The sequence below is a fragment of the Cavia porcellus genome, unplaced genomic scaffold (assembly GCF_034190915.1).
Source record: "Cavia porcellus strain 051 isolate PalLab524CR breed Dunkin Hartley unplaced genomic scaffold, mCavPor4.1 scaffold_6, whole genome shotgun sequence".
In the NCBI taxonomy this organism is placed as follows: Eukaryota; Metazoa; Chordata; class Mammalia; order Rodentia; family Caviidae; genus Cavia; species Cavia porcellus.
The window spans coordinates 75,462,090-75,477,660 of record NW_026947489.1 but is presented as its reverse complement, the minus strand read 5'-3'; the positions used below and the strand labels follow the sequence as shown (position 1 = coordinate 75,477,660).

At 39.0% G+C, this 15,571-nt stretch overlaps 1 protein-coding gene across 1 annotated transcript; it reads right to left on the bottom strand.

The window, feature by feature from the left end:
* Window positions 1-9,835: 9,835 nt before the first annotated feature.
* On the bottom strand, window positions 9,836-10,795 carry LOC100733601 (olfactory receptor 3A1-like). Its single transcript, XM_013152073.2, is given in 1 exon segment — window positions 9,836-10,795. A coding segment is annotated over 1 exon segment (948 nt). The 5' UTR covers window positions 10,784-10,795.
* Window positions 10,796-15,571: the final 4,776 nt, after the last annotated feature.

Below are 15,571 nucleotides of genomic sequence, written 5' to 3'. Positions count from 1 at the left end.
GAATCACGGTAAGAAACTATCCTAGCAGGGAAAATACCAGGTCAATCATTCAATAAAAACCTTGTTCAAATTGTTCAAATTGTTCAAATTCAATAAAAACCGTGTTCAAAGCCCCGTGGCAATATTTCCACTGTCGAGGGGAATGTTTTGTCTTGCCCCAGCTCACATCTTACTCACAGACTGCTCTATCACCTCAATGCTTTGAACTTGTTCTTAGTTGAGGTGCCCAGTGCTATCACCACTTCTTAGCTCCCATCATGTCCCAGATGGAAAAGCTAGAATACTTGGAAAAATACATTAAAAACAGACTTCTTTAAATACAGAAAGATTTAGATGAATTCACTCTGTAGGATCAATCCAAACCAAGACACAGATTTCGAAATGCAAAAGTTATACTTAGAGAAACTAGAAATTATTTAAAAACATAACTTAGGGTTAAAATTTCTAGAAACAGTGATAATCAAATGTGCTAAGAATCATAGGGAAGGTATCTGTGGCTGTGGCAGTTTGAAAGACTAGACAAGTACAGGGTGAGAACCATGCTCTGAAGTGCATTCAAAATCTCTAGTTTAATAAATGGGCCTTATTGTTTTGGTTACTCAAGTCTTTACACTGACTTTGACTAGCATCTCTATTTAAAGTTATTTCCTCTGTTTGTATGGTTGGCTAAGATCTAAGCTGTGTGGCCCTTATGGTGGCTGCTGCTTAGATGCACCTGAGACTCTGCACTGCCCGGTGAACTGGTCTTCCTTTCATCCTGGACTCAGTCAGGCATGGTAGAGTGACCAACGAGATGTCAGTTCAAGGACAAATCTTCCAATGAAGTAGACATGCACTTAGAAAGCCAGATTTAACTGTCTTTCAGATTTTCTGTGAAGCTCTGCACTAAAAATATCATTGCCTCTATTGTCTGCGGCCTGAGCAGGACTAACACTTCAGCAGTGTTATTCTCCTGAACAGAGTAGACTGGAGTCAGAAGGTGAAGAGCACCTGGAGCCTGGTATCTCTGACAGAAGGAAAATGGGATAGTGCCTGAGAGGAATTAGGGTCCAGGGTTGAGTAGTTCAGATCCCAGAATTCAGGAATTCTCTTGTTCATGACAGATAGGACTGTGTCTGTGGAGATGGTCACTAGACATGTTTCTGAAAGTCCTTTTTTTATAAAAATGGGAAATGAATGTGCTGGCTGGTGGCATCTGAGTTGGGATCTGAGATGCAGAGGAGACAGGAAGATGTGGGAAACCTGTCAGACAGCTGACTGCGCAGTCTTTGGGGAAGCTGTCAGAGCAAGAAGACTGCATTGTGTGCAGGGCCACAGCTGCCACCAGCACTGGCCATAGAGAAATAAGGACAGAGGAACTCACAAGCAGCCATGAAGTGAGAATATTTCATTGCGACTCAGGCTTGTTCACTTATGAGAGGTATACAGGAGTTTGAAAAAGTCCTGACATCCTGGCTACACCTTAGGGCTGATTATTAATCTGAAGGGGACCCAGAGATGAGCAATTTTAAAAGTTTCTCCTAATCTCTGACATCTCAGAATTCCATGAACAGGTACTGTACTTCTCATCAGCTGCTCTTTTTGTCATCTCTGTGAATTTAAGACATAGTCCTATCTCATTTAATTGTTAAGCCTGAAGGGTAAATAGACAGTAATTTTAAAAATGATACAGACATTTAAGATAGCTTACAAAAGTTTTGTGATCAATATTTCCAGTTCAATTACTGACCCACTGTTAGACTACATTCTCAGTCTCCTAACAGACTTAGTAGGACTCTATCTCACAAGCAAAAACAAAAACCCCCAAGAATGGATTTGAGATGTGGCTTATCCAGGACTGGATTCAATCCCCAAGCCACAAACAAACAAACAAAACAAGGCCTAGGCTTTTCACCAAAAGTTGTGATTTAATTGTCTTAGTTGTTGGTACCTAGGTGTTGCTGTTTCTTGGGTGGTTCTAATGTCCAGGGTATTTGCAACCTGGCTGGCGTGATGATAGCTTTTTGCTACCCTCTTCTTTGCTTTTCTCTGTACAGGATATGAAAACTCACCATCCCTTCCAGGTTATGTAGATCTTTCACAGAGAGCCTTCTACACAGGCTTGCAATTAGGGCAGTGGCAGTAGACTGACCCACAGTTTTATGTAGGTGACATGTATCTAATTGATTCTTATCCCAGCAAGGGGCTATTTTATGACCAGCCTTCCCAGTGAGGTCTCCACAGTGTGTGGAGGATACCACAAGGATGAGAACTTAGATATAGTCATCTCCAAGAGTCCCTTAAAATTCTAAAATCAAATAATTTGGGATGGTGAATGTAATTCTTAGATATGATGCTCATTGATGAAATAAGTAACTGATATAAGTTTTCAGTTTTTCAGACTGAAAACCCAACGTGTGACAACAGATCTTTCTATATTTTATATTAATGAATGCTTAGCCACTCCCTACTTCCCCTTTTAGGTTTATTTTCACACATGCATTAGATAACAACCCTGTGATTTTTCAGCTTTTGCTGCCTGCAAAGGCTTTCTCCCAATTCCACATCCTCAAGTGGTTCAAGGCTTCTCATAAATGCTGATTTGCTAAATTAATCTCTCCTTAAAATTTCCCTATCTGAAAAGATTATCTCCTTGTGCCTATTTCTCCTAAACTCCAACTACACAGTTTCTTGGGATTTATTTCTGTTTACTTCTACTGGGTCACTTCTTCATAACACATCTACTTTACTTCTCTGTAAGTGATTTAAGGACAGAACACAAGTTTAATTCATTTTTTTTAAAAAAATAGCAATATTTGTCATAATACTTTATGTAGGTACCAAGTATTTCTTAAACACAAGTGGATGATTCAAATGTCCACAATATCCAAAGAAAGACAGTTTCAGGTTTAGCTACGGTTGCCATGGAAAACTTCTAGTCACACTGGAATGTGGGGTGGATTGTTATGGATTAGTAGCGTTAAAGGGAGGCAAATATAGGATAAGTATCATGTGCAAAACCATTGCAGGGATTGCTTTGTGTTTAAGGTAGAAGAAAGCTGTAGAACAACTGAATACTGCTGAAGTGTTCCTTTCCCATAAACTTCTCCCTACCAAGGCCTTTGTTATTAGGAAGTATGCATCTTACAGACAAGACAGAAGAGCAGTGAAGTGGCTGCTGCCCACCCCCACACGGCTAGACACGCAGCTGTCTTCACGCTAGTGGACTCCAAGATGACATCTGGTGCCTACCCCAATTTCCTGGAAAATCCTATGTGATCTGCTGAAATCTGCTGAGATCCTTGAGATCTACTGAGGTCCCTGAGCTCTACAGAGAAGCCTTCCTGCATGACCACCCTCAATGCTTCCTCACTGAATGGTTCCATTCTGGAACTCCGGCCATCCCTACATGCCCCCCAATTATATGCTCACTAAGGTCTTCAGTGGGAGAGAAGCTTCTAGGTTGCTTGATGCAGGGGACTTGGGGAGGTACATTACTCACATCCCATCCCACATGTTCACCCATAAAACTAAGAGACAGCAGACTTCACCTGGGAAAATGAGACCAGAACAGGAGACCAGGCCTCTGGCTGTTGTTCTAGTTCTTCCCCTAACATGCTTTTCCCTTTTTGGGCATTGTTGTACCATGGATAATGCCAAGTTTGAACCACTGGCCACACTGGTCCCTTCACTGATTTGTAAGAGCAGAAAAGTTTGTGGGAATACTCACTTTCAACAGGCATGGAAGCCCGCTAGATTTCTTCAGGAAAGGAAGGGAGGAGTTTTGAGGTCCCAGTTACCTATCAGAGAGTAATTCAAAGCTGTATTTCAGGAGTATAAGTAGGGAAAAGCAAGCTAGTCCCTCCTTTGCCACAGGGCTCTCTGAATTACAGTGTCATCCTCTGGGGGGGGGGGCTCAGAAATTAGCCCTCTTAGGAAGAAAAAGGATATTACTGGTTGCAAAACTGCTGCAGGGATTGCTTTGTGTTGCAGAGACAAGAAAGCTGTATAGCAATTTGGGAAACATCTCAAGATCTTCATACATATGCTAACAGTGTCTAAAACATTTTGTATTTAGACTTTCTCAAGCCCTGGCTTTAGGGGTGGAGAATGAGGTCATAATGGGGGGGGGGTCATAAGGCCTGGAGAATTAGTCTATAATCTCAGAGTGTTTAGAGGTGCTGCTGGGGTCAGGTATAGCTTCCCAAGAGAGGGTTTTTTCCCCATTGGATGTCATTTCAAGGTCTTTGAGCAGAGAAAAGGCAATTTTCAGACTTACCTTGGACATGGGGAAGAAGAGGGGGCCCCAAGAGAGAAGCAGGAAAGAGGAGAAATTTTCTTCAAATATAGCTTTTTAATGAGTTCTCAAGAGGGCTTTCTCTCTCAGGGCTTTGTTAGTGGAGGCCACTGGGACGGTGTCTTGGGGATCTTAGGAGATTCTGGAACTGGTGGTGGAAGAGCTATAGAATGCTAGAAGGACTCCTGTAAAGCTGTATGCCAATATGGTTTTCTAAGCCAGGCTTCTGGAAGTAGAGAGCCCTGGTGAATACCACAGATTAATGAAGACATGTGAAGACTGAGGGGTGCTACTGTAAGTCCTATTCCCACTAACAATTCTTTATCCAAACACTTCCCCAAGAGAAGACCCTTTCTTTTTCTGCAATAAGTTTAGTGCTAGTGTAAGGACACAATTTTATGTTTAATAAAGACATAGTTATAGTATAACAAACTTGTAGACATGTTCCAGCAAGTTAATATCAGATAGTAGCCTCTGCCCAGCTTCTGCTGCCTGTCAGGTAAACACCTGCTGAATCCAGTCAGCCTGTCAGCCCAGGGTGCATTGTGAAAGCCAGAAAGCTTCTGACCTGAGCCATGACACTTTTGTAGCCACATGACTTACTAGTAAAGTTGAAGCATGATGTGGGGAGGCCGGGTGCAGAGCATAAGCAGATCTCTGTGCCTACACTCAGACATTCTAAGATGGGAATATTATCCTGGATTCCTGGGTAGGGCCTGAATGTCATCTCACATGTTCTTATAAGAGAGACAGATGAGCATTTGACTGCCAAAGAGGAGAAGGCAAGCTGGTAAAGGAAATCAAGATGGGAGTGATGGTGTCACAACCCACAGATGCTAGCAGCCATTGCAACAGTACACAAGAATACATCCCTTTATGCAAAAAGCTTTTACTCCATCTGCAAGAATTGCCAAAGTCCTAACAATTTCAGCATTAATGAAAAGTCCAAGTCCCAAGTGTCCTCTGAGATTTTAAGGCAAACTGTTTGCTGCAAGCCTCTGTACAAATGAAAACAAAGTTAAACACTTCCAACATTCAATGGCACAAGAGAAACATTTTCATCCCAAAAGTTACAAATAGGGGGATACAAAAGATTGGGGCAGAAGCAATTCTAAAATCCAGCAGGGAAAATATGAACCCTATAGTTCCATATCCAGCATATGAAGCAATCTGTGGTGAATTGTGAACTTCAAAGGGCTTGAGTGATCCCATTCCTATGGCACTTCTGATGGTTAGAGCACCCATGGCTTCTCTTAGGCCCACTTTGCTCTCTCCTTGCAGCTTTCCTTAGATGATTCACGTTCCTGACTTTTCCAGACTTCTTTGATTTCACATACTCAGCTTCACAACTTGCCCTCTCAGGGGCACACTGCCTGGCCTCCCAGGCCTTCTGAAATTGAGGTTTTGACCCATAACTATTGCATTCTGCATGTACCTAAAACCAGTGCCACATGGATGATGCCAAGATCCGCTGTAAGCTGGAGCAGTATCCAGGTTTCCTTTCTCTTGGTTGTAGGAGTCACTGGGCTTGGGTCACTGGGTACTGTGAATCAATACTGAGGAGCAAATTTTCTGTGCTTCCACCATTCTCAAATATGGTGTAGCTGCCACTGTTCTATAACATGATACTCTGGCTTTTTTCTCAGAATAAAGCATCTCTTTGCAGTTTGCAGCCTGGAAAGGCTGGATACTTAATCCTTCCATGATGCCCTTTGCCATCTTTTCTATTCTCGTTTCTTCTCTACAGTCCAGATCTCCTCAGCTCTGTCTTTGTAGTGCACAACTTTACTGGAGCGAGCTTTCTGGCCATTAAAAGTCATCCACTTTCTCTTGATTGTCAACTTAAATCTGGCTAAAAGTCCCCAACAGTAGCCATGCCACCGTCTCAACATTCAACTGCCTTGAAATTTCTTCTGCCAGATTAAGTAGTCCACTACCCTTAATCCTATTCTCAGGCAAAGTCTCTAGACATGAGCAAAATACAGATAAACTTTTTGCCAAGACATAACATAGCATCATCTGGAGTCCAGCACCCAATGCAGTCCTTCCCGGCAGAAATTTCATGAGCATGATCTTTACTATTTTCTGAACTCTGACCAGAATCTCCCACACAGAACAGCCTACGGTGCTCCAGCACTATTCTTTCAGGTGTCATTTATGTACTTTTCCAAACTCTTCCTGCAAGCCATTCCAAGCAGTTCTTGAACCACATGGTCAGGTACAGCCACAGAAATGGTCCCATCCCTGACTCTAAATTCTGTCTTAGTTAACTTTTCTATCAGTGCTGAGACAAAATACCCAATGCTCAAAATTAAGGTAGGAAAAGTTTATTTAGCTCAAAGTTTGTGGAGGTTTTAGACCATACTCAATTGACTCCAAGGCAGGGTGACATGGCACATGGTCAACAGTTCAAGGTGACATAGGACAGCAAAAGCCACAAGAGCAAAAGGTGGGGAAAACAAGCCTCTTTTCTTTCCTTATATTGTAAGCAGGTTATCCCCCCACCCCACCCAAGAATGAGGGTAGCACTCACCCATCTCCTTGCCTTCCTCTTGTATGCCATGAGGATGTTTACAAAGTAAGGAGGCTGGCTCCCCTGCTGAGTTAAACTTGTAAACTTCTCAAGTTGACACAATGTATCAACTACTATGATGGTTAATGAAAAATATTTTTTTAAAACAATTACTATGTATTTCACTATATTGAATGTATTCAGTTAGTGGTTTAGCTCAGAGGCACAAGCACCTGCTTGGCAAGCACAAGGTCATGAGTTTGATCCCCAGTACAAAAAAAAAAAAGATAGTCTAAGTTATACCTCTAGTATAGTACAAAAAAAAAGATAGTCTTTACACTTCTAGTATATTGGCATGATTTTGTGTTAAAAGGAACACAAATTTGTTCAGGATTAATACATAAAACTGATTGCAATGATAAAATGTAATATTTTGGGCATGATTTCTTATTTAAAAGAATGAAAGTTTCAGGTACTTCCATTTACACTTTTTTTCTCATATGTTGGTGTTTTAATGAAAAAGAAATAACTGAACAGTATTTCCTATCGGTCTGTGCAGTAGACTCAGAAGACTGCTGAAAATTTTATGACTCAGAGAGATTTCCTTTTTTTTAACTTTTCAAAAATTTATTTTAAAGCAAATAAAACAAAACAAAGCATATCAGAACAGAGCAGTGCAAGCAATACAGGACTTCAAAACTAGACAACAGGAAGTCAACAGTGGCTACCACAGTGTATCTTTGTTTTTTTCAAATTGGTGTCCACACTTTCACACACAGGAAATTCAAACAAAACAACATAGTGAAAAACCAGTCAAAACAAAATAATCAAAACATTATCGGCCTTCAAAGCCAGACAATAGCAAATCAACAATGGCTACCATATTGTCAACAAAAAGAGCTTTCTATTTGGAAGAAAAAAGAAGATAAAATTTAAAAGAAAAAGAATTCCTTAAGTTATTAAAGAAATCCTTTGATCCTGGAGGATGAATATAGAACTGGCTTCAATGTCTTAGGGTCTTCTGTGTGACACTCGACCTATCTTCTTCTTTGCTCCCCAGCAATGCCACCAAGGCAATCGTCCATTGAGACTTGATATGAATGACCAGAGGAAAGAAATGCCAGGAGCACAGGGATCTTGGGGGCAAGTGACAAGCTCTGCTTTGTCACAGTGCTAATGGTGCTAGAAGTGAGGATAATTCTCTCATGGCTAACAAAGTGAGATAGTCTTTCTGTTCATTCAGTTTGGTGAAACCAGAGAAGATCACTGTTGCAGGAATGTATTTTACTTTTGCTTTCTACCAGGTTTGGGCCCAGAAAAGGTAAAGAATTTACTTAAGGTCAAGGACACTGAGGTTAAGAGAGGTGAAGTGAGAGACCCAATGTCACATCACATCACATCACATCACATCACATCACATCACATCACATGCTGACAATTTTACTGACCTTTTCAGGAAGCTCGTTCTTTCTATCACTCAGGTTTGTTTAAAAATGAGGAAGAGTCATTTTTATCATGTCTTTTGCTGCTGTTCGTAGTCATGACCCAAAAGGCAGGGAGTGTGAGTTGGGCAGTGAGTCATCAATTTTGATAATGTTTTAGGTATAAAGTTGGGTAAAATTCCCAGCACTCTTTTTCTTCTGTCTTTTTTCCCTTGATAAAAACTCTTCTTGACATTTCAGGAGCACCCATGTATAGAGAAGAGGAACACCAGCTGCTGAGCACTCCTTAGCACATTTACCACAACTTAAAACCTTATTTTCTTCTTGATACAAAGCATGGAATATAATAACAGCTCCAGGCTGCAAGAATTGATTGTGTCTGGACAACATAAAGTGGGAAACCTACATCTCCCATCTCTGAGCACTAATTTTGTCTCCTCACTTTCTTCCTCTGACTTAGTGACAGTTTTAAGGCATCTTCTCAAATTCCTGCCTTGTTTGTCATCTCCCACCCTAGCTGTCCCCCATATGGTCCTCTCCAGGATGTTATTTCATTTCAGGTCCCTTTGCTTGCAGTTATATCCTGATTTTGCCCCATTTTATATTAGGTACTTTAATTTCTCCACAAAGTATTACCTTTCCACAATCTTGATTTGTTTTTCTTTCATATCCTTTCTATTCCTCTTTCTCACTAGCTTTCTAGTCCTCTCACCCATATAACATACCATGGGGAAGCTCACTCACAGATACAGGCCAAAGAAAAGCTTTGGAGAAATGAATCAGGAGAGATCAGTGATGTAACAGTTACCTAAAAAGGGATATATATATATATATATATATATATATATATATATATATATAAATGATGACCAGAATAAAGGTCAAGAAACTGAAAGCAGGATGAGATAGTATATAGCTCACACTCCGCTACTGATTATGGGATTTAGGGTGAAGTATGACTATATGGATTACATTTACATATAGGTTATACCAGCTAGGCAATTTAGTTACTCAGAGCGAGAATTGAGAGGAGAATCTCATGTTGAATAATTTAACATTTTTGAAATATGGAGACAGATCAATGGAGAAACTTGTTCTTCAGAATTATAGAATGCATAACCAGCTTCTTGTCTGTTCTCTTTGCATCCTATGGCAAGCATCTATATTTTCCTATAAAGGCCCATGTTTTAAGAACTGCTCAACCATAATGAACCTGAGGAGAAAATATTCACTCTCTCTCCAGGTGGTGGTCCTGGTAGTATTCTGGGGTACTCCTGGAAACCAAAACTGTAACTGTCCAAGAGTCATTTCCAAATGGCATAAGCCACTAAAGCTTCACATCTTCCTTGGTTTCACTTTTTCAAAAAACATTTTGACACAGTAGTAATAGTACTTTATCCAAGGGAATGATGGGACAATTTATATACTCATTGACTATGATAGGCCAGGGGGTTTCTCTTGGCTATAATAATTATTATTCTCATAGAAGTCCTCAATCTCAGGGAGGTAGAAGCAGTTCTGGCCATTTGTTCTAGACTTGGCCTCTGGAGAACTTTTTTCTTAAGTCCAAAAAGATGCAGGGAGAAAGGAATAGTTGAACCCCCCTCAAGTCAGCAACCGCTTCCCCAGGAGCACCCTCCAGAGGGCATTCTGCACATCAGGGTTCCTGAGGCTGTAGATGATTGGGTTCAGCATGGGATTTATAACAGTGTTAAAAATTCCAACAGCTTTATCCTTATTGGAAAGTTTGGCTGAACCTAGTCGCATGTAGTTAAAGATGCCAGAACCATAGAATATGACAACTACAGTGAGGTGGGAACCACATGTGGAGAAGGCCTTCTTCTTGCCCTCAGCAGAGCGGATTCAAAGGATTGCAGTTGCTACATGGGCATAGGATGTGATAATCAGAGCCATGGGGGTGCCTGCCATGAGGAAGCCCACAGCAAAGAGCAGCAGTTCATTGAGTTGAGTGCTGGAGCAGGAGAGTTGGAACAGCTGTGGGAGGTCACAGTAGAAATGATTGATCACACTGGGGCCACAGAAGTTGAGTGTGGATATGGCCACAGTATGGGTTAGTGCATTGGTGAAAGCACACACCCAGGACACAGCCACCAATGTCCTCTGGACTGTTTGGTTCATACGGGTGCTATAGGTGAGAGGCCGGCAGATGGCCAGGAATCGGTCATAGGCCATGGCTGTCAACAGGAAACAGTCCACCCCAACTAGCAAGTGGAAGAAGAAGAGCTGTGTGAGGCAGGCTCGATATGGAATTGTACGTTTATGAGACACAAGGCGACCCAACATTGAGGGAATGGTGACACTAACACACCCAACATCCAGCACCGAGAGGTTCCCCAGGAAGAAGTACATGGGGGTGTGGAGTTTGGGCTCCACCAAGATGGCTGCTAGAATGCTGAGGTTGCCTCCAACTGTCAACATGTAGGCAAAGAGGAAAAGTACGAAGACAATTGGCCATAGCTCTCGTGTCTCCACTAATCCTAGCAGGATGAATTCAGTGATGGCTGTTCCATTGGCTTCAGATTCTGGCTGCATGAATGCCTATAAAGAAATATTAAAGTAGGAAAATATTGGAACTCTCAATCAGTTTATTTATTAGAAAAGAAGAAACAGGCCTTTTTCTACCTGTCCAACTCTGCTAAGTTTTTTTCTCTCCAAGTAAGGAGTGTTCTACTCCCTGAGTCATACTATACATCTCTGGCTTTATTCTGAAGTACAAGAACAGGTAACATGAATACTCAGGTCCTCCCTGTTTTGATATCTGGAAATAATCTATAGAGATTATGAGGAATACAACTTTTGGGAAAAATGAATAAACAAAAAGTTTACTACTGCTTTCAGTTCAACAGAGGAAATCTGACACTTTCTCATTTCAGAAGTTATCCCTTACCAAAACAAGAAGAATAAACATACAAATTCTGTCTTCAAATACACTATTAAATATTCAAATCCCCATCCCTAAATCAGAAAGGAAGACATCAGTGATAATGGAGTTCAAATGGAAGAGTGGCAGGAGGCCTAAAAGGGGAAATCCATGGCCACAGAGAGCTAGAAAATATGATTCTATAAAGGGGAAGGGAAACCAGCAAGAAAAAGTCAGGAGTCCTTGTTTGCTATAATGAAGATAGAATGCAAGGTATTGAGCCATTGCCTGTGATCCTGACCTGGCTTCAAGGGTCAGAGATGGAGCTCAATGAAGAATCACAAGTAGGCAGTTTGTAGTTACAGGCTACAGGCAAGGAATGAGACTAAAGGTGAGGGGAAAATACACTGTAATGATTCTACAATTATCTGACCATGTTGTTTATGAACAAGTAGAGGCTAAAATAATTTACCTTCCACTTGTAATACCAGAAAATTCGTTCTATCCTGAATCATATTCTCAGCCTCTTCTGCTGTAACTTTGGAACATCTTGTTCAGCAATATGCCACTTCAGCAAAGAATGCAAAAGCTAACATCACAGGATCTATATAAGGATTCCACAAGAAAAAGGAAGGAAAAAAACTCGCAGAAGCTTAAATCTACTGCTTGGGAGACTATGGAACATATGAAACAGAAGAAGATGGAATATGGAACAGATGAAAGTTGTGACCAAACATTCCCACATACCCAAAAAACTTGAAGAAACATTTTCTTCTATAAAACAAGAAGGTAAAATGAAAACGTAAGAACCAACAAACCAGATTATAACAAGGACATGAAATATGAGCTTGGAGAAGACTACAAAACTGTTAAGGAAAATATAAAATAAAGAAATAAAGCAAAATTAGAAACAGCACAGTGAGAAAATTGAGACAGATACAAGAATAATGTTTGAAAAGATGACAAAATGAAAGGGAAAATGATGAGCACAGGACAAGACAAAAGAAATCCAACAGATACACAAAGAAGGAGCAGAAAATGTAATCCACAAATGTTATAACTATTTAGACAATAAAATTAACTTTCAACGCTAGAATCAAGGATTATTATTAATATCAGCTATTGTTAAAAAACTCAGCATGAGCATTTTTTAACAGACTTTAGTCAACAGTGAGGTGCAAAATCTACTATGTATGACCTGGAGATTAATCTTAAATTTGTTTAACTACAGGACTAAGACTAAAATGTTGTGGAACAAAATGTAAGTGCTTATAAAGCCTGAGAAGATAAAATGGTTATAATTAACACAAGGAACAGATGAGAGCAGAATACATATGCTGGCTTTTCATCTTTTATAGCCAAGTGATTAAATATATTATTTATATCTAGGCAGATGTCCACAAATCAGCAAAAATGAAAAGACTAAGTAAAGGACACAATAGTAGCAGAAAGAAGATAATTTCATTATTGCTTATACTAGGTGGTATAAAAGCATGCAGTTTTAGTATTTACACATAAAAATATAAAGGTAACCTTACAACAAAATGCTCACCTTACAAAGGGAAGCATTCACATAAAACAAAATAAAACAAAATGAATCCTTAATCTAAAATAAATTAAAAAATAAAAGCAAATCATATAAAATGCAAAACTGAACAAAATTAAGATTAAATATATTTATAACAATAAAATTGAATGGACTAAACTCATTTGGCAAAAGAAATTAATTTTCAGTTATATCTAAAAGTGAAACTCTAGGTTGATGTCAAAATATCTCACCAAAACACATAATAAGAAAAAAAGAAATATCAGTAAAAAATAAACAAAAAGAAATATAAGATTAATTTTAATTTAAAATTGGGATATAGCTCAGTGGCAAAACAAAAATGAAAATAAAATAAACAAAATAAAATAGAAGGTATAAATTCCAAGAAAACATATCTTGTAAACAGAGTGCAAAGTTACAGTAGTGGTGAAAATAAATGTCCTAAATGTACATTATTGATACCCAAGCAAAAAAGTACAGAAGTTCCAGAAGAAATAGCAATAAACAGAAAAACAATGAATGAGTTTTTTTTTTAATTTTTATTTAAGGAGAAAAGAAAAGAAAGAAAAAAAAACAGTGAAGGGGTACAAGTTATACAGATTTACAGAATAAAAAAATGCGCAGTAGGAAATCACTAGTTAATGGATTACATATTGCCATCTTAGAAATAATTGTTCAAGTCACAAAATTAAAGCCTGTAGAGTGGACACTCCAACAATGATACTGCAAACAGTTCTGTTCAATGATCCAATAAAACTCTGTGATATCATTTTCTATCTTATACATTTAAATATACATGCAGTTATATAGTTTAGAGCACTTTCTTTTCCTCTCTTTTGTACAGTGACTATTACACATTTTGGGTTTCATTGCTCCCACGGTTCTTGTTGCTTTTTTGGAAGAGAGTAAAACCAAATGTGACATAACAGAACAGAATCGGTCAAGTCAAAAGGGTGGACATAATAGATAATATAAAAACATAATACAAGGTGATCAACAATGGTTACCATAATGCCTCCTGCTATTTCTAATAGAATTGCCTATATCATTAGTTGTAATACAATTGAACAAAACCGTAAAGAATAAAACCGACAAAACCAAAACATTGGAGATATTGTAGGTCTTCAAAAGTAGATAAAAGTCAACGAGAATGGGCGTTATAATGAATCTCATTATCTTCTCAGCTGATGCCTAAACTTTCGAACCTGATACTATCCAGCAAAACAGAATATAGGAACCTCAGTCAAAAACAAGATGGTGAGAGTAATACAGGGCTTCAAATCGAGATAATAGAAAGTCAAAGTGGGTTACTATATTATATCCTGCTATATTTTTCCCTTTAATTAAATGGATAAAAATAAAAAAGTAAATAATGGAGTGGAGATTGAGAAAAAAGAGGGCATAACAGCGAAACAAGGCAGATCAAAACATAACCATTTAAGCAGAATAGTGTTTCACCACCAGATAATCCTGACCCAAAAATAGTTACCATATTGACTCCCTCCCTGAAGTCCTTGAGTACAACTTCATATACTGTAGCATTAAGTATATCAAAACAATGTAAATCCATTTAAGAGAATGACAGCATTATAGAGTATTTAGAATCGACTAACAGAAAATGAACAATGGTCTCTGTATAATCTCCTTGTCTTTAAAAGGTTTTTTCTTATACTATCGTACATAGCAAAATCCAATAAGATACAACCTGTTTAGACCATTGGAGACAGAAGAACAAAAGCTAGATGAGACTTCAAAACAAGATGGTACTAAATCAGCATTACCTATTAAGATGTCATTTTCTCCAAAAAAAGCTGTTCCTATCATCCAATCTTCTCTGTCTCATTTCTGTTGAGCTCTTTTTCTGTCAGTAGCTGTCAGTTTGTCTTCTTCATTTTGTTCTCTGCTCCATTCGTTGTGGCCTCCCCGCCCCTATTTCTGGGTTCTTTGTATTTTTCTTTTTTTAGAATATCCTGCAATACTTTCTGTAGGGTTGAATTGGTGGTTGCAAATTCCCCCAGTTCCTCTTTATCTTGGAAGCACCTCGTTTTTCCATCAATTTCCAGGGACAGTTGTGCAGGATATCTCAATCTTGGCTGTAGATTATTATCTTTCAAAGCTTGAATTATTTCTCCCCAAGCTCTTCGTGATTTGATGGTTTGTGAAGAGAAATCTGCTGTAATTCTGATGGGTCTTCCCTTGTAAGTGATCTGTTTCTTGTCTCTTACAGCTTTTAATATTCTGTTCTTGTATTGAATTTCTGGAATTTTTATTATTATATGCCTGGGTGTTTCTCTGTTAGGGTTGTAGGTAGCTGGGGTCCTGTATGCCTCATACATTTGAGTATCTTTACCTTTTGCTAAATTAGGAAAATTCTCCTGGATTATTTCTGTGAGTAGCTTTTGTAGTTCACTTGTTTGTGTCCCTACTTCTTCTTTTATGTTCTTAATCCTTAAGTTATGGCTCCTCTTATCATCTTCTTGTCTTTGTATTATTGCTGTGTGTTTCTTTGTTATTTTTAAGAAGTTTTTCATTTCATTCTCCCATGTTTCAAGTCTGCCCTCCAATTCAGATAGTCTGTCCTTAGTTTCTTTCAAGCTGTTATGCCAGTCTTGGGTAGACTTCTTGATTTCTTGATAGTCCCTTTGCACCTGCTTCACATACTCAATGCTTTCTCTGTTTTCTCCATCAAGCAATTCTCCCTTCTTTTTCTGTTCTTCCATTCCACCATCTGCTTTTTCCTGGGTGGTGCTTAGCATTTCTCTAACTATTCTGCATACTTCTAGCTTCAGGTCATTGATAACTTCATTCCTGAATTGGTCTATGAGGCTCTCTAAATGGCGCTTAATGTATATTGGTGCAGTGTCCACTATTGCCTGATTCTCAGGATTGGGGGTCGAGGAGCCTTTTTTGTTGC